Source organism: Mobula hypostoma, chromosome 2 (genome assembly GCF_963921235.1).
Source record: "Mobula hypostoma chromosome 2, sMobHyp1.1, whole genome shotgun sequence".
NCBI classification, from domain to species: domain Eukaryota; kingdom Metazoa; phylum Chordata; class Chondrichthyes; order Myliobatiformes; family Myliobatidae; genus Mobula; species Mobula hypostoma.
The window spans coordinates 172,855,051-172,874,782 of NC_086098.1; the positions used below are offsets into that span (position 1 = coordinate 172,855,051).

At 46.4% G+C, this 19,732-nt stretch overlaps 1 protein-coding gene across 2 annotated transcripts in view; it reads right to left on the reverse strand.

The window, feature by feature from the left end:
- The window catches only part of LOC134342677 (deoxynucleoside triphosphate triphosphohydrolase SAMHD1-like), a 58,667-nt gene extending 50,532 nt beyond the window's left edge, over positions 1 to 8,135 (reverse strand). For both annotated transcript variants that reach the window (XR_010017068.1, XM_063041086.1), the window contains exons 1-2: positions 7,979 to 8,135; positions 987 to 1,053 (exon numbers count right to left, since the gene is read on the reverse strand). Coding sequence is in view for 1 of the 2 variants with exons in the window: in XM_063041086.1 (XP_062897156.1) it covers positions 987 to 1,053; positions 7,979 to 8,135 (224 nt within the window). In the remaining variant the exon portion in view is untranslated. The remainder of the gene's footprint in view (positions 1 to 986; positions 1,054 to 7,978) is intronic.
- Between the last annotated feature and the right edge of the window lie 11,597 nt (positions 8,136 to 19,732).

The following is a 19,732-nucleotide window of genomic DNA, read 5'->3' on the forward strand; positions in this document are numbered from 1 at the left end:
AACCAGCTGGTCTTTGGGGCTGTAGGAGGAAACTAGGGGTGCTCAGGGGGAAATGCACGCAGTCCCAGGGAGAACATGCAACTCCATATAGACAACACCCGAGACAGAATTGAACCTGGGTCACTGAAGCCATGAGACCTGGGTCTGTGCATCAGCTGGAGGACCACTGCATCAACCAACCAGGCTGCAGCCAGTGCCAATGAGCACAGGGTTGAGAATTCCAACTTCCTTCACCCTTTCGGGAAAGTTCTTTTGCTGCATCCATCACTTCTCTCATCCCTGGGAATACAAAGCCTAAGTCCTTTACAGGGGACTGAAGAGAGTACTTGGCACATCGGGCTTCACAAATCAAAATATTGAGGACAGGAATTGGGGTGTGACTTTGAAGTTGTACAAGATGCTGGTGAGACCAAATTTAAAGTACTTGTAGTATTGCAATTCCGGTCACCTACGTACAAGAAAGCTATCAATAAGATTGAAAGAGTGCAGAAAAAAAAATACAAGGATGATGCCAGGACCTGAGTAACGGGGAAAGACTGAATAGGTTAGAGAATGAGGGGAGATCTTACAGAAGTATACAAAATTGAGGGATATGGACAGGGTCAATGCGTGCAGGCTTTTATCCCTCAGGTTGGGTGAGACAAGACCAAGAGGTCATAGGTCTAGTTTGAAAGGTGGAAGATCTAAGGGGATTCTGAGGAGGGGAAATTCTTCACTCCGAGGATGGTGCAAGAATGGAAGGAACTGCCAGTGGATGTAATAGATGCAGGTTCAATTGCAACATTTAAGAGAAGTTTGGCTAAATACATGATGGGAAGGGTATGAAGGATTCGGGTGCAGTTGGATGAGACTATGCAGAGGGCTAGGTTGGAATGGACTAAATGGGCTGAAGGGCCTGTTTCTGTTCTGTATACGATTCTATAATTTCACTTCCTTGGGACTCGGACTCAGGTACACAATATACATGACACAATTGTTTTGCTCACCTCACACCCAGCTGTGCCAGATCACGTTCCGCCAGATAGGGCAGTGCAGCACCAGCTAACTTTTCATCTGGGGAGAGACGATGGATGGGGGACAACAAAATTCAAAGTTCGTTCAATAAGAAACCTCAGAACTCACATCATTTCATAGACATCTATACAGATACATACAGCAACAATTAAGAGACTCTTATGATGAAAGGGTGCAACAGTGGTATAACAGTTAGCATGATGCTAATACAGTTCGGGGTGGAGTTTGGAGTTTAATTCCAGCACCATCTGTATATCCTCCCCATGGAATGTGCGTGTTTTCCCAGGTGCTCCAGTTTCCTCCCACTGTCCAAAGACATACCCGGTAGGTTAAATTGTCCCATGATTAGGTTAAGGATAAATTGGGGTTGTCGGGGATGCTAGGACGGTGTGGCTTGAAGCGCCTACTCAGCACTGTCCTGTTAAAAAATTTTAAAACTAAAAAAAATGAAGGCCCATGAGGGAGGTGTTGGAAACCACTGTTTTTTTTAAATAATACTTTTTATGAGATTTGTACTTTTTAAACAAACTCACATTTTTCACATTCACTAGCAGAAAATGGTATAGCAGGCAGACTAACGGTTCATCACCTTTCTAATCTTCCATTGGCTAAGTATAAGCACATTACCCATGTGACACAATTGGTTTAATTATGTAAACTATTAACTAATTTATCCCCAAGGAATTTCCCTCATCTAAACAAGTGACGGATGTTTCAGAAGTGCCATCTTTATTCCTTTGTCTTACACCTCTTAGCATTGTTTCTCAGATCTTTATTTAGTTTGCTTAGTATTCAGATGTTCGTTTGTACTCTGAATAAACTGAGATCTTGTCATTCCTGATTCCCAGAAGAGCCCCAAGGATCAGGAAATAAACAGCAATCCAGAGGGAAAGGTTAGATTGATCATGGAGTACGTTAATATCCTGGAGGTAAGGGCCTGTACTGTGCTGTGATGTTCGATGTCCTGTTCTCTCAAATGTCTTGTTTGCCTTCTAACACAAACCCCAACCTCTCAAATCTCTCTCTGTAACTGTAGTCCCTCGCCACACTATTAAAGATCGTTGTTGGACCCTCTCTTAATGCCTCCACTTTCTCCACGTACGGTGGCCAGATATGAAGTGAGGATACTTTATAAAGTTCCATCATGAATTCCTGCTTTTATACGCTACGGACCTTTGTTTAATGATGGAATTATGTTCAACTTATTCAGGACATTCTCAACCAGCCTTGTCAGTTTCAATTTTTCCATTTCAAAGACTCTTGCAAATTTCTCTCGATCAGGAGTTCCCAATCTTTTTTAATGCCACAGACCCCTACCGTTAGTGGAGGGGTCTACGGACCCCAGGTTGGGAACCCCTGCTCTGCATATTCTGTGCACTCTTCTGACTGCCTGCTTCATCACCTGATGTGGAGCCTCCAATACACAGGACTGTAAAAGGCTGCAAAGGGTTGTAGACTGAGCTAGTCTCCACAACCCCCCATCATCGAGAATGTCTTTAAAAGATGGCATCTCAAGAAGGGGTGGCATCTATCACTAAGGACCATCAACATCTGGGACATGCCCTCTTCTTGTTACTACCATTGGGAAGGAGGAACTGGAGCTCGAAGACCCACACTCAATCATTTAGGAACAGCTCCTTCCGCTTTGCCAGCAGATTTCTGAGTGATCATGAACATTACTTAGTCACTTTTTTTTGCACTACTTGTTTTGTAATGTATGATAATTTTTATATCTTGCTCTGTATTATTGCTGGGAAACAACAAACTTCACAATCTACAGATCAGCGAGAACAGAACAGATTCTGTCTGATTCATTAATCAGATTTATTATCAGACAGAGATCACCAAATTTGTTCTTTTGTGGCAGCAACAGAATACAAAACAAAAAAATTACTATAATTTACAATAAGAAATATGTCTCTCAAAGTCCAACCCTATGGTCCGGTTGCGAGAGGTGGAAACGGGTAAGGCTAGCCAACATGGATCTGGGGAAGCTATCTAGACCAGCAGTCCCCAACCACCGGGCCGCAAAGCATGAGCTACCGTGCCGCGAAGAAACCTTTCCTCATTCCTTGTCACGCCCACTGTTGAGCAATTACGCACGCGAGGTCATTACCCGCACATCGTCCATGTCAGTGCGGGAAGGAGATCAACTCCTCAAGCTTGCAAATGACGGCAGGCTGAAAAATATGTTTGACATAACATCTCTGCCGGCATTCCAGATCAAAGTCAAGGCTAAATATCCTGAGATAGCCACGAAAGCACTGAAAACGTTGCTTCCATTTCCAACATTTTCCGGCGAAGTGGAGTTTTCTGCAATGACTGCAACGAAATTTAAATTGCGGAATAGACTGGACATAAGGAACCCCCTTCGAGTATCGCTGTCTCCCATCACCCCTTGATGGGACCGTCTTGTTGCAGGGAAACAAGCCCAGGGCTCCCACTGATTCAGCGACATTGGTGTGTTGGAATGATTTTATATGTTCATACGGGGAAAATATGTGCTGTGTGTTTAATATCCAAACGTTACTTAAAACGTTATGATGCTATTGACTTACTTATATAACCATATAACAATTACAGCACAGAAACAGGCCATCTCCGCCCTGCTAGTCCGTGCCGAACGCTACTCTCACCTAGTCCCACCGACCTGCACTCAGCCCATAACCCTCCATTCCTTTCCTGTCCATATACCTGTCCAATTTTTCTTCAAATAATAACATCGAACCTGCCTCTACCACATCTACTGGAAGTTCGTTCAACACTTACTTCAAGCTCCCTTGTCCTCCCCTGATAATTGACTTATCACTATATTCATGCGAGGAAAATATGCGCTGTGTGTTTAATATTAAATTCGTTATATAAACCCTTTTAGAAATGAAATTAAGTGTATTAGCCACTTATCACCTATATTCCGGTCGTGATTAACACTCCCCCACAGAATCGGCAAAAACGATTTGTGGAAGGAGAAAAATTGGCACGTACACGTATGCGCACCGGTGCCCGCGCAAGGCTTCATGGTCATTGTAGTCTTTCTAGGGGTAAACCCAACGTATTTTGCCTCCAACTTTCACCCTGCCCTCAAGTTTACCTGGTCCATTTCCGACACCTCTCTCCCCTTTCTAGATCTTTCTGTCCCTGTCTCTGGAGACAGCTTATCTACTGATGTCTACTATAAGCCGACTGACTCTCACAGCTATCTGGACTATTCCTTTTCTCACCCTGTCTCTTGCAAAAATGCCATCCCCTTCTCGCAATTCCTCCATCTCTGCCACATCTGCTCTCAGGATGAGGCTTTTCATTCCAGGACGAGGGAGATGTCCTCCTTTTTTCTAAAGAAAGGGGCTTCCCTTCCTCCACCATCAACTTTGCTCTCAAACACATCTCCCCCATTTCACAAACATCTGCTCTCACTCCATCCTCCCGCCACCCCACTAGGAATAGGGTTCCCCTTGTCCTCACCTACCACCCCACCAGCCTCCAGGTCCAACATATTATTCTCTGTAACTTCTGCCACCTCCAACGGGATCCCACCACTAAGCACATCTTTCCCTCCCCACCCCTCTCTGCTTTCCGTAGGGATCGCTCCCTATGCGACTCCCTTGTCCATTCGTTCCCCCCATCCTCTCCACCGATCTCCCTCCTGGCACTTATCCTTGTAAGCGGAACAAGTGCTACACATGCCCTTACACTTCCTCCCTTACCACCATTCAGGGCCCCAGACAGTCCTTCCAGGTGAGGCGACACTTCACCTGTGAGTCAGCTGGGGTGATATAATGTGTCCAGTGCTCCCGATGTGGCCTTCTATACATTGGCGAGACCTGACACAGACTGGGAGATCATTTTGCTAAACACCTATACTCTGTCCGCCAGGGAAAGCAGGATCTCCCAGTGGCCACACATTTTAACTCCATGTCCCGTTCTCATTCTGATATGTCTATCCACGGCCTCCTCTACTGTAAAGATGAAGCCACATTCAGGTTGGAGGAACAACACCTTATATTCCGTCTGGGTAGCCTCCAACTTGATGGCATGAACATTGACTTCTCTAACTTCCGCTAATGCCCCACCTCCCCCTCATAGCCCATCCGTTATTTATTTATTTACACACATTCTTTTTCTCTCTCTCTTTTTTCTCCCTCTGTCCCTCTCACTATACTCCTTGCTCATCCTCTGGGTTTCCCCCCCTCCCCCTTTTCTTTCTCCCTAGGTCTCCTATCCCACAATCCTCTCATATCCCTTTTGCCAATCAACTGTCCAGGTCTTGGCTCCATCCTCCCCCTCCTGCCTTCTCCTATCATTTTGCATCTCCCCCTCCCCCTTTCAAATCTCTTACTAGCTCTTCCTTCAGTTAATCCTGACGAAGGGTCTCGGCCCGAAACGTCAATTGTACCTCTTCCTAGAGATTGCTGCCTGGCCTGCTGCGTTCACCAGCAACTTTTATGTGTGTTGCTTGAATTTCCAGCATCTGCAGATTTCCTCGTGTTTACGTATTTAACTGCTACTGTTGTCCGTTGGCAACCCTACCCCTCCGCCGCACCCCCCCCTGCACCCGCCCCCCCCCCCGGTTGGCCGGTCCGCAAGAATATTGTCAATATTAAAGCAGTCCGCAGTGCAAAAACGGTTGGGGACCTGTGATCTAGGCCAATCCCCCGTACAGCAGATACAATGGATTGCAGAAACATTGATGAACTCCAGCCATACCGTCCACTTCAGAGGTCGATGGAGATGAGAGGTCAGTGCTCCAGTGGGGGCTAAGGGCCCAAGTAAGTAACAATAAACAATATACTAAATGGTAAAAAAGAGCAAAAAAATAGTGAGGTAGCACTCATAGTCCATTCCAAAATCTGATGGCGGAGGGGAAGATGCTATTTCTGAAATGTTAGGCTCCTGTAGTTCCACCCTGATGGTAGTAATGAGAAGAGAGCATCTCCTGGGTGGTGAAGGTCCTCAATGGTGGATGCTGTCTTCTTGATGCATCGCCTTTTGAAGGTGTCATCAATTTAATATTTTTAAATGAAATGTATTGCACCTTGTAATTATCTATTTTGCAGTCCATTTAAAACAAAATACAGGAGTTTCTATGCTAACATATTTTAGCACTTTAATTCTCCCACTCTTCCCTGTTCCAGCAAAGAAAGCTACAAAGAGGTCCCAGAGAAATTTATCAAGGCTTCCTGATGAGTTTGAGGAGATTTGGTATGTCACCAAAGACACTCGCAAATTTCTACAGATGTACCACAGAGAGCATTCTGACTCTGCATCACCATCTGGTATGGGGGGTGGGGGAGGGGGCTACTGCACAGGATCGAAATAAGCTGCGTAACATCGTAAACTCATCAGCCCCATCATGGTTACTAGCCTCTGTAGCCTCCAGGTTGCCTTCAAGGAGTTGTGTCCATCATTAAGGACCTTCACCACCCAGGACATGCCCTCTTCTCATTGCTTGAAGACACACACTCAACAAATCAGGATCAGCTTCTTCCCCTCTGCCATCCGATTCCTGAATGGACACTGAACCAGTGAACACTACCTCACGTTTTTTAAATTTCCTTTTTTTTGCACAACTTATTTAATTAGTAACCGTTACATAAAAAAGCACCTGGTCCACCAACAAAAAGCAAAGGAGATCTTAAACACAATGAGTTCTGCAGATGCTGGAAATCCAGAGCAAAACACACACACACACACACACACAATGTGGAGGAACTCAGCAGGTCAGGCAGCATCTCTGGAGGGGAATAAACAGTCAACGTTTCAGGCTGACTCTTCAGCAGGAATGCAGTCCTTAAATACTCTGACTCACGTGGCTGTTGACAAATCCCACTGGTGGATTCTTACAATATTCAGGATTGTTTAATGTCATTTCCAATATACAAGTGTAAAGGACAACAAAATAGTTGTTACTCCAGATCTGATGCAGCACAAAGAACAGAATCAGAATCAGGTTTATTATCACCGGCATGTGACGTGAAATTTGTTAACTTAGCAGCAGCAGTTTGATGCAATACATAATCTAGCAGAGAGAAAAAAAATAAATGAAATAAAACATAATAATAAACAAATCAATTACGTATATTGAATAGATTTAAAAGAATGTGCAAAAACAGAAATACTGTATTTTAAAAAGTGAGATAGTAAGATAAAGAACACAACTTTTAAAAATACACAAATATAGATACATAAAATAGCTTATACATAAATTAACTGTATGTCCATAAAGTGACGCGAGGCACAAGAGTGTCTGTACATCAGGTTACTGACAGGAAATGATAAAGTAGTAGTGGTTGGAGTGTGGAGGTTTTGATTAGCCTTACTGCTCGGGGGAAGTAATTGTTTTTGAGACTGGTGATCCTAACGTGGACGCTACGTAGCCTCTTCCCTGATGGAAGCAGGACAACAGACCACGAACAGGGTGGGTGGGATCCTTCATATTACTGGCCCTTTTCCGGCCCCTTTCCGTGTACATGTCCTTGACGGCGGGTAGGCTGGTGCCGGAGATGCGTTGGGCAGTATTGACAATACTGTAATGGTCATCTAGTTCAAAGACAAGTCGGAATGCTGGTCTTAGCAGTGACGTTCAGATTGCTCATGGTGAATAAAAACGGCACTGACGATGCCAAGTTATGCAACCACACCGTAGTGCGTTCATTCATTATGTTACTGACATTACACCGAATAGAAAGGTTCGCAGCAGAACACATGAAGGGATGACAACCACTCTGAAATGATCAGTGCGGTGAGAGAGAAGGCTTCCGCAAGGTTTGCAAGAACTCTAGGTGCATCTGGTCCACTATACACAGGAAAAGGATGAAGCATTGGGAGGAAGTGCCGGCCTCTGTGCCTTTGGCACGTGGTGAAACTATTCCAAGGAGTGGCTCTCTAGCGAAACACTGCAGGGTTTTTCCCAAAGAGCCGGCACAATCAGGGGCTTGTTCGCACGTTTCTCTGATTCCATACTTGCCTCTGAACAATTGCTCAAACGTTTCCAAGCCTTGCATCCGCAGGAAACTGCAGACATCCTCCACGTCCCATTCCAGGTAATTCGATTTTTTACAGAGGAAATCTTCCCTCTCATGGGTCGAGGACCTCCGTCTCTTGCGCATTTCGCCCCGGTTCATCTCGCTCCTCCGCGAGTCCCCGGCACGGAACAGGCTGATGCCGTCTGCGCCTGCGCATTGCCCGTGATGGACAGGTCCGACGCCCCTCCCCGACCCTTCTGTTGTCAATCAAACTCGCTCAACGTCCTGCCCAATTCAACGCTTATATCATCACCATGGCTTGGCTTTGCGAACGAAGAGTCAGGAAGGGGGCTGCCCACGCCTGCTGCAGGCTCGCTGATGGCTGACAAGGCCAATACGAGACAGGCAGGCCCGGCCACAGCGGCTGCAAGGGAAATTCTGCTCTGGGTTTGGTGCTGCGGTGTCACGGTTCTTCCTTTTGTCCTCAATGCCAGCCCTGCGTGCGCTCTCGAAGGAGGAGACAGGCTGGTGAATGGTGTGTCGCCAGGCTTCGCGATCGGAGGCTAGATTAGACCACTGGCGGTGGTCAATATGACAGGCACCAAGGGATTTCTTCAGAGAGTCCTTGTACCTCTTCTTCGGTGCCCCTCTGTCACGGTGGCCGTACGGCACAATCTTGGGCAGGCTATGATCCTCCATCCTGGAGACATGTCCTGCCCAGCGCAGCTGCGTCTTCAACAGCATGGCCTCGATGCTGGTGACCTCCGCCTGTTCGAGGACTTCGATGTTGGTGACAATGTCACTCCAGTGGATGTTCAGGATGGTGTGGAGGCAGCGCTGGCGGAAACGCTCAAGGAGTCCTAGGTGGTGAGACCATAACGACAGAGCCAGGAGAAAATCTGCAGATGCTGGAAATCCAAGCATCAAACACAAAATTCTGGAGGAACTCAGCAGGCCAGGCAGCATCCTGGGGAGAAGAACCAGAGGGAGTTGATGAGGAGAAGTGGGTTTGAATTCATGGGAAATTGCCACCAGAATTGGGGAAAGAGGGAGCTGTATCAATGGGACAGGCTGTACCTGAACCATGATGGGACCTGGATCATAGTGAACCACATAACTAGGGCTGTGGATAGGGCTTTAATAGTAGGGGGTGGGTTCAACAGACTGGAGAAGTATGGATAAAGTAAAAATGAAAATTGTGGGTAAAGAAAAAACATCCCTGCAGAAAGCAGAAAGTTGGGGTGGGGGGGGAGTTGTGCTTGGTGGTGGGATCCCATTGGAGATGGCAGAAATTACGGAGAATTAGGTGCTGTGCATGGAGGCTGGTAGGGTGGTAGGTGAGAACAAGAGGAACCCTTTCCCTGTTGAGGTGGTGGGAGCATGGGGTGAGGGGGATGTGAACAAAATGGAAGAGTTGCGGGTTAGGTCTGCATTGATGGTGAAAGAAGGGAGGCCCCTTTCTTTGAAGAAAGATTACATCTTCTTAATGGGAACACATGGAGAATAAAATAGATTAGGGTAGGATTAGATAAATAGTACACAATAGTTGGCCAAAGAGCTTGTTTTCATATGATACAATCTGCCAAATATATAGTGAACTCTCCTCTCCATCATTAACGACCCAGCACTCACATTTACAATGAGGTTTTCTGCCTTGAGTTGATCAGCTGTTGGTGGAGCAGCTGCAACCATTTCAGCAGCCAGAACATTAATCTTGTTCTAAAAGAGAGAGAACACTGCAATTAGGTTGGATTAAATTTGGATAAGTACAAGAAAAATCCAATGTGCAATAAGGCACCCACCACAGTCTGTGATAGTACACCCCTACCATGACAGTAAGATACCAATGGGTCTGTTTAGGGAAAGAGTTATAGAAAGATACTGCAGAGATACAGGCCATTTGACCTATCTGTTGAAACATTTAAACAGCCTACTCCCATCGACCTGCACCAGGACCACACCCCTCCATACCCCTCCCATCCATGTACCTATCCAGACGTCTCTTATATGTTGAAATCAGGCTCGCATGTGTAAGGGGTTTCTTTTTTTTAAGTCATTGTGTAGTCTAATTAAAATGGCTTCTTTGTTATGTTAACTGCTGAGAAAGCCCTCCCTTTAGCAGTTTGTTTGAATCACATTACTGATGAGAAGATGTTATGAACCAATTGGGATAGTTGTTATGTTTTTGGTGTGTCTGTAAGATATTGCATGCGTGGGGTTTTGGGGGGAGAAGGCGGGAGAGAGAGAGAGACAGAGGATGGACGATGTACTGTGATGTCCGCTAACGGGGTCGGACCCTGAGTGGGGCGTTCGGCGAGGAGAGGAGACGGAGACGGACTCGTGTGGAGCGTCTGGCTGACCACTGTTGTTGGTCCCAGGCGGCTGGTCGAGATAGTCCGAGGGGATCACAGGGTGAAGAAGAAGGGTCCTGAGCTCCAACTTTTTGTGCATGAAGAGATTGAACTTTGATAAGTGTGGCGCCTTTGATTTTCCTTTTATATTTTATTCTCTATTACTTATATAGTTCCCGTAATATCTATAAACTGTAAATTATTTAATCGTATCTGGTGTATTGTCAGTTATTTGGGCGGGTGGGGTACATCACACAGCATCCACACAAACTAATTACCCAGTTTTTCGGGGCCAAGGGCTGCTTCCCTAGACGACAGCGAGCTGAGTGACCCTGAGGCTGGCCAGGGGGGCTACACATGCATCATTTGTGCTGGCAGCTCATTCCGCAACTCTCACAACACTCTGCGTGAAGAAGTTTCCCCTCACGTTCCCCTTAAACCTTTCCCCTTTCACTCCTAACCCATGACCTCAAGATGTAGACCGCATCTCAGTGGGAAAAGCATTTACCCTATCTATAACCCTCATAATTTTGTATACCTCTATCATATCTCCCCCGAATCTTCTATGTTCCAAGGAGTAAAATCCTATACTATTCAATCTTTCTTATAACTCAGGTCTTCCAGACCTGGCAACATCCTTGTACATTTTCTCCATACTCTTTCAATCTTATTAACATCTTTCCTATAGGTAAGTGGCCAAACCTGCATGCGCTTCTCCAAATTAGGCTTCACGAAATGTTTTATACAACTTCAACATAACATCTCATCTCCCGCAGTCAGTACTTTGATTTATGAAGGCCAATGTGCCAAAAGCTTTCTTTTACGACCCTGTGCTGCCACTTTCAATGAATTATGGACCTGCATTCCCAGATCCATCCTTTTCTCCTACTGCCCTCCTCTCCCTACCTTGGTTGGTCTTACCAATGTGCAACACCTCACACTGTCTGCATTAAATTCCATCTGCCATTTTGGAATGGGAATGGGAAAGAGAATTGAAATGGGCGGCCACTGGGAGATCCTGCTTTTTCTGGCAGACAGAGGGTAGGTGCTCAGTGAAGCGGTCTCCCAGTCCGCTACAGGTCTCTCCGATAAACAGGAGGCCATGCTGGGAACACCAGATATAGTAGGTGACCCCAACAGACTCGCAGGTGAAGTACCGCCTCACCTGGAAGGACTGATTGGGGCCATGAACGGTAGTGAAGGAGGAGGCGGGGTAGGGGCAGGTGTACCTCTTGCAAGGATAAGTGCCAGGAGGGAAAGATGTGCTTGGTGGTGGGGTCTTGCTGGATCGCACATCTCTCCCTCCCCCTCCCACTTTCTGCAAGGATCGCTCCTGACTTGACTCCCTTGTCCATTCATCCCTCCCCACTGATCTCCCTCATTCATGGCACTTACCCTCACAAGTGGATCAAGTGCCACTACACCTCCTCCTTCACGACCATTCAGGGCCCCAAATAGTCCTTCCAGGTGAGGCAACAATTCACCTGTGAGTCTGCTGGGGTCATCTACTATATCCAGTGTGGCCTCCTGTATATCGGTGAGACCAGACATAGATTGAGAGACTACTTCACCAAGCACCTACTCTCTGCTGAAAAGAAGGATCTCCCACTAGGTGCCCATTTCAATTCTACTTCCCATTCCCCTTGCAACATGTCAGTCCATTGTCTCCCATACTAAGGTTGCAGGAGTAACACCTTATATTCCATCTGGGTAGCCTCACACCTGATGTTATAAACATTGATTTCTCGAACTTCTAGAATTTGCCCCCCTTCCCCATTCCCATTTCCCCTTCTCACCTTATCTCCTTACCTGTCCATCATCTCCCTCTGGTATTCCTCCCACTTCCCTTTGTACCATTGTCTTTTATCCTCTCCTGTCAGATTTCCCCTTCTCCAGCCTTTTATCTCTTTCACCTATCAGCTTCCCAGCTCTTTACTTCTCCCCTCCCCCTCTCTTGGTTTCACCTATCTCCTATCACCATGCACTTCTTCCTCCCTTCCCTCCACCTCCTTGCTCTAACTTCTCATCTTTTTCTCCTGGCCTGACTAAGCACTGGCGTGACGTTTTGCCTGTCAACTGTTACTCTTTTCCATAGATGCTGCCTGACCTTCTGAGTTCCTCCAGCATTTTGTGGTTTGCCTAATCAGTCCCCGTCTATCCAAATACTCATACTGTATATCCAGAACCTTAGAATACCTTCCAATACCTTTCCCATTACTGATGCCAGACTCACTGGCCTGTAATTTTCTGGTTTATTTTTAGAGCCTTTATTAAACAGCGGTACAACATTAGCTATCCTGCAATCCTCCCATACCTTACTTGTTGCTCAAGATGATTTAAATATCTCTGCTTGGGCTCCTGCAACTTCTGCACTTGCCTCTCACAGGGTCCAAGGGAACACCTTGTAAGTTCTTGGGGATTTATCCATCCTGATTTTCCTCAAGACAACTAACACCTCCTCCTTTGTTATCTCTATAGGGTCCATTGCCTAGCTGCTGCTTTTCCTTACTTTTATAGACTATGTGTTCATCTCCCAAAGGTAATTTCTAAGGTAAGGACATGTTGGGCACAGCTTTGTTTGCCGAAGGGCCTGTATCATGCTGTAGGTTTTCTATGTTCTATGATTTCTCCAGTCTGGTCTACTGTGACATTTTCTCTGACCAGTACACCACACTTCCCCCCCCCCCAATCTCTCCCACTCTGTCGCGTCTAAAGCAGCAGAACCCCGGAATATTGAGCTGCTAGTTCTGCCTCTCCTACAAGCAAATCTCACTGATGGCTGCAATATCATAATTACATGTGTAGATCCATGTCCTAAGCTTATTTGCCTTTCCTACAATACTTCTTACTTTGAAATAGACGCAGATCAGGACATTATGCGCACCATCTCAACCTTTTGATTCTTGACTTTGTCTGAGGTCTTAACCACATCTGTCTCCACTAACTGTTCTGGCACTCTGGTTCTCCTCCCCCTGCAACTCTAGCTTAAATCCTGCCCCCCACCATGCAGCATCAACAAACCTTCCCACTAGGATATTAGTCCCCCTCCAGTTCAGGTGCAACCCCTATCTTCTATACAGGTCCCACCTGCCCTGGAAGGGAGCCCAATGATCCAAAAATCTGATGTCCTCCCTTCCATACCAACTGTTTAGCCATGAGTTAAACTGTATGACCTTCCTGTTTCTGGCGTCACCAGCACATGGCACAGGTAGCAATCCTGAGATCACAACTCTGGAGGTCCTGCCCTTTAACTTAGCACCTAACTCCCTGAACTCCATATGCAGAACCTCGTCACTCATCCTACCTGCATCATTGGTAACCGATATGGACTATGGCTTCTGGCTTCTCACATTGCAACTAAAGAATGCTGAAAACTGGATTCAGGATGTCCCAGACTCTGACACCCGTGAGGCAACATACCTTCTGGGAATCTCATTCTCGTCCACGGAATCTCCTTTTTGTACCCCGAACTAATGAATCCCCTATCACCACAGCTTGCCTCTTCACCCCTTCCTTCTGAGGTACACAGCGAGGCTCAGTGCCAGAGATTCGAACGCTGTAACTTCCCACTGCTTGGTCATCCCCCCAAACCGTATCCAAAGGGATATAACGCAAACACGAGGAAATCTGCAGATGCTGGAATTTCAAGCAACACACATAAAAAATGCTGGTGAACTCAGCAGGCCAGGCAGCATCTATAGGAAGAGGTACAGTCGATGTTTCAGACCGAGACCCTTCGTCAGGACTGAAGTGATATACCTGTTGTTGAGGGGATGGCTACAGGGGTCCTCTGCATTGGCTTCTTAACCCCTTTGCTCTTTGGGACAGTCACCCCATCTCCTGTGTCCTGCACCCTGGGTGTATCTACCTCTCTATATCTTACCTATCACCCCTTCAGCCTCCTGAATGATCCAGAGTTCATCCAGTTTCAGCTCCAGCTCCTTAACGTGGAGTGTTAAAACGTTGCAGCTGGATGCACTTTTCACAGGTGTAGTCATCAGGGACACTGGAGGTGTCCCTGCCTTCCTACGTGCCTCAGTTCAACTAACCTACCTGGCATCCCCACTGCTCTAAATGTGCAAATATAAAGAAGGAAAACAATAAATAGACTGGCGGCGGGGGGGGGGGGGCGTGAAATCTACCTATATGTTTCTCACCTTCTCTCACTCAAGCCAGGAGTGGCTCATGTTGTTCCACTGTTTAAGAAACACTGTAAAACTAAACCAGGAAATTATAGGGCAGTGAGCCTGACATCAGTGGTGTGAAAGATGTTAGAAGGTATTCTAAGAGACCAAACTTATGACTATTTGGATAGACATGGACAGATAAGGGATAGTCAACATGGCTTTGTGGGTGATATGTTGTGCTTAACCAATCCTTTGGAATTTTTTGGGAAGTTGTTGAAGGCATGGTAATGGATGTTGTGTACGTGGACTTTAGTAAGGCATTTGACAAGGTTTCGCATGGATGGTTGGTCAAGAAGGTTCAGTCGCTTGGCATTCAAGATGAAGTAGTAAACTGGATTAGACATTGGCTTTGTAGTAGAAGCCAGGGAGTGGTAGTCGATGGTTCCCTCTCTGACTGGAGGCCTGTGTCAAGTGGAGAGCCGTAGGGATCAGTGCTGGATCCTTTGTTGTTTGTCATCTATAGCAACAATCTGGATGATAGTGTGGTTAACTGGACCAGCAAATTTGTGGATGACTCCAAGATTTGGGGTATGGTGGACAGCTAGGAAGGCTATATTGGCTTGCAAAGGGATCTGGACCAGCTGGAAAAACGGGCTGAGCAATGGAAGACATAATTTAATGCAGACAAGTGTGAGGTGTTACGCTTTGGTAGGACAAACCAGGGTAGGACTCACACAGTGAATGGTAGGGCACTAAAAAGTGCAGTAGAACAAAGGAATCTGGGATACAGATCCATAATTTCAAGCTTGGGCTGTATTCCCTGGAGTTCAGGAGAATGAAGGGGGATCTCATAGGAACATTCTTAATGTTAAAAGGCCTGAACAGATTAGATATGGTGAAGTTATTTACCATGGTAGGGGATTCTAGGACAAGAGGGCACAACTTCAGGATTGAAGAATGTCCTTTTAGAACTGAGATACAGAGAAATTATTTTAGTCAGAGGGTGGTAAATCGGTGGAATTTGTTGCCATGAGTGGCTGTGGAAGCCAAGTCATTGGGTGTATTTAAGGCAGAGATAGATAGGTTCTTGATTAGCCAGGGCATCAAAGGGTATGGGGTGAAAGCAGGGGCGTGGGGATGACTGAAAGAATTGGCGTGGGGATGACTGGAAGAATTGAATCAACCCATGATTGAATGGCGGAGCAGACTTGATAGGCCGAATGGCCTACTTCTGCTGCTATATCTTATGGTCTTATAATTCATTGACAGTGGCAGCACAAGTAGATAGAGTCACTAAGAAAGCTTTTAACATAGAACATAGAACAGTACAGCACAGTACAGGCCCTTTGGCCCATAATGTTGTGCCGACCCTTAAACCCTACCTCCCATATAACCCCCCATCTTTTGGCACATTGGCCTTCATAAATCAGTGCATTGAGTACAGAAGTTGGGATGCTCTGCTTAAATTGTATAAGATGTTGGTGAGGCCTAATTTGTAGTATTGTGTGCAGCTCTGGTCACCTATGTAAAGGAAAGATGTAAATAAAGTTGACAGTACAGAGAAAATTTACAAGAATGTTGCTGGGACTTGAGGGCCTGACTTATAAGGAAAGATTGGATAGGTTAGGATTTTATTCCTTGGAACATAGATGACTGAAGGGAGATTTGAGAGGGGTTTACAAAATTATGAGGGGTATAGATAGGGTATACCCAATCTCCTCTGAGATTGAGTGCGACTACAACTAGAGATCATGGATTAAGTGTGAAAGGTGAAAAGTTTAAAAGCAACATGAGGGGAAACTTCTTCACTTAGAGGGTTGAGGGAGTGTGGAATGAGCTCCCAGTGCAAATTGTGCATGCAAACTCAATTTCAACGTTGAACAGAAGTTTGGATAGATACATGGATGGTAAGAGTATGGAGGCCTATTGCAGGATGATGGGAGTAGGCAATTTAAATGGTTCAGCACAGACTAGATGGGACGAAGCACCTGTTTGTGTGCTGTATTTTTCTGTGACCTGTGACTGGAGGATCCAAAAAGAAACACTGCACCATCCTCAGGTAGGGAAGGGGAAAAAGGTAGGGTGATGTGGTCCCGTTGGATCAGGATGAGAGAGAAAAGAATAAATGGGAGGAAGGACAGAGGGGGAGCAGTTACTGGGAGTTTGAGAATTCCATGTTCATGAGCCAGGTTGAAGATTACCCAGATAGATAACGAGGCGCTATTTTTTGACAAAATGCTACAGGCTGTAGTGATGACCTGGTTTGCCCAGAAAACCATGCAAAACAGAATTTGAGCAACACACACAAAATACTGGACAACTCAGCAGGCCAGGCAGCAGCTATAGAAGAGAGTACCGTCGATGCTTCGGGCCGAGACCCTTCAGCAGGACTGTACTCTTTTCCATAGATACTGCCTGGCCTGCTGAGTTCCTCCAGTATTTTGTGTGTGTTGCTCGGATTTCCAGCATCTGCAGATTTTCTCTCGTTTGAAAATGGAATTTGATTTTCAAATAAACAGCGAAAGAATGAAGGCCAACAGGGGAAAGACCAGGGCAGTGGGATTTATTGGTGGACACTCACAAATAGGTAGCAATGGCTGGATGGCCTTGTCCTGTGAAGTGAACATCCAGGACTAAGGAGTAAATTCTGATCAGACTTAAGGACAGGAGTACTCACCTGTGAGTTTGGTGTAAGCCTCCATGTCATCAATGGCTGTTGACATTTTAAACTGCTTCCCACCTGAGCCGCTGATCAGGATGTGTGGATCTGCCAACACCATTGCTTCCGTGATCCTAATGGATGAACATGTTTAGAATCGTGTCAGTACTGTTGTCCCACAGCCTCCTCATGATGTTGACAGCAAACACAAGAAATGGATGTGGGAATGGCCTCAGCATACTTGGGCTATGGGAGAGGAAGGTGAAGGAAACACGTCTTCAGATTCACCACTCATCAGCAACACCCGAGTAAACACTGCAACAAACACACCATGTTCTGGTTAGTAAAGGACGTGACCAAATTATCTGTCAGTTAGTAGCCAAAGGCTGACCCATGTGATTACAGTGCCTTTCACACAGGCCAGTGCCTTTCACCAACACAAGGGCTGGGAAAAGATGCGTGGGTGGACACAAGGGTGTAAAATGAGTGAAAGCACCGTACCAGCCACACTGCAGGAATACTCACATGCTCTCAATGATGTTGACCACTTTGTGCTGATAGGCCCTGCGATGTAAGGCATTACATGTGTAAAACATGTTCCACTAGCTGCCCAGGCATTCTAGTTTCTGTTCCCTGCAACTCTAGTTTAAACTCCCCAGAGCAGCACTAGCAAACCTTCAAGAAAGGATATTGGTCCCCCTCCAGTACAGGTGCAAACTGACCTCTGTATACAACTCTCACCTTCTCTGCAAGAGAGCCCAATGATCCAGAAATGTGAAGCCCTCCCTCCTGCACCATCTCCTTAGCCATGTGTTAAACTGCATTATCTTTCTAGTTCTGGCCTCACTAGCACGTGGCACTGGCAGCATCCTGAAATCACCACCATGTAGAACCTCCTCTTTAAATTAGAGCATAAACACTTGAACTCTCCCTAAACGACCTTGTCACCCCTCCTGCCTATGTTATTTCTATCGACATGGGATAGGACCTCTGGATGTTCACCCTTCCCCATAAGTATGCTTTTGACTCATTTCAAATGTCCCTGAGAGGGAATATACAATACGGAAACCACATTCTCACCACCAGAACCTCCTCTCTGTTCCCCTAACCAATGCCTCCACACTATGTCTGAGATTGACTCATTACTGCCTCCTCAATTCAAGGTCTACTAATATTGGACAAGTTCAATGACGGCAGTGACAAATGAATAGTAGTGATCGGGGGCAAAAAAATTAATTCAATTATTTAGCTCTTTTGTTTGGGTGCACATAAACCCAGGTAAAATTTCCAGCTTATATTCCAATTCCATAGTTCAACAGTGTCACTTACCTTTGAGCCCTTAGAATCTTTTATTTATTAACAAAATATACTTTAATCACAAAAAAAAATTTATAGTAAACTATTTAATAACTCTAAACACTACAGACATTACCATTACATTCTATACAGTTTAAAAATTTCAGCCACTCACGTGGCACTCTGCTGATTCATATTGTACAATACAATCATAGTTGAGAGGTCTCCTCCCCGCCACCCAACCCCTCCCACTCCCGGGGAGAAGAACCCTAAACCGTGGTCCTTCCCCACCGGGCCCTTACAGTGGCTGCACCAAGTTTCAGTGCGTCCCTTAGAACGTACTCCTGCAGCCGAGAATGTGCCACAGACATCTCAATGTGCTGGTAGACCATCAAGTTTTGGGCCGACCAGAGGATTGCTGATCTGCCAGCAGCACCGGATGTTTGTCTCTGTGTGCTTCCCCGGGAACAACCTGTAGAGCAGAGAGTCCTCTGTTACGCAGCTGCTGGGGATGAAACCAGCCATTTCATCCTCCTCCTCCACACCTTCTCTGCAAACCCACACTGTGAAAAGAGGTGGGTTACTGTTTCCTGTTTCTGACTGTTTCCTCCTCACTGCAGTCCTCCCCGTGGGCAGCGAGATGTGGAGATGATCTTCTGGGCATACAGGAGAGATCTGACTGGGAGGGCCTCTCTCACCGCCAGCCTGGTAAGGTCCTGGTGCCTGTTGGTGAGATCAGGCGATGAGGCATTTTGTCAGATGACCTGGATAGTCTGCTCTGGGGAACCACCCCACTGTGTCCATCACGTCCTTCTCCTGCAGTGCCTGCAGGACATTCTGTGTTGACCACTGCCTGATGGCCCTGTGGTCAAAGGTGTTGTTCTGGAAGAACTTCTCCACCAAGGACAGGTAGTGCGGCAACAACCAGCTGACAGGGGCTTTGCGCGGGAATGAGCCAGACCCATCCTTCGTAGCCAGGGCAACAGGTAGAACCTGGGCACATAGTGGTACTTGGTGCCCACATATCTGGGTTCTACACACAACCTGATGCAGCCACACATGAAGCTGGTCATCAGAATGAGGGCGACATTGGGAATGTTTTTGCCCCCATTGTCCAGGGTCTTGTGCATGGTGACACGTCTGACCCGCTCCATCTTCGATCACCATATGAACCTGAAGACGGCTCGGGTGATTTTCGACCTGCAGGAGTGGGGGATGGGCCACACCTGTGCCATGTACAGCAGTCCTGAGAGCACCTCACACCTGATGACCAGGTTCTTGCCTGTTATCGATAGGGAGCACCCTCCCCACAGTCCCAGTTTC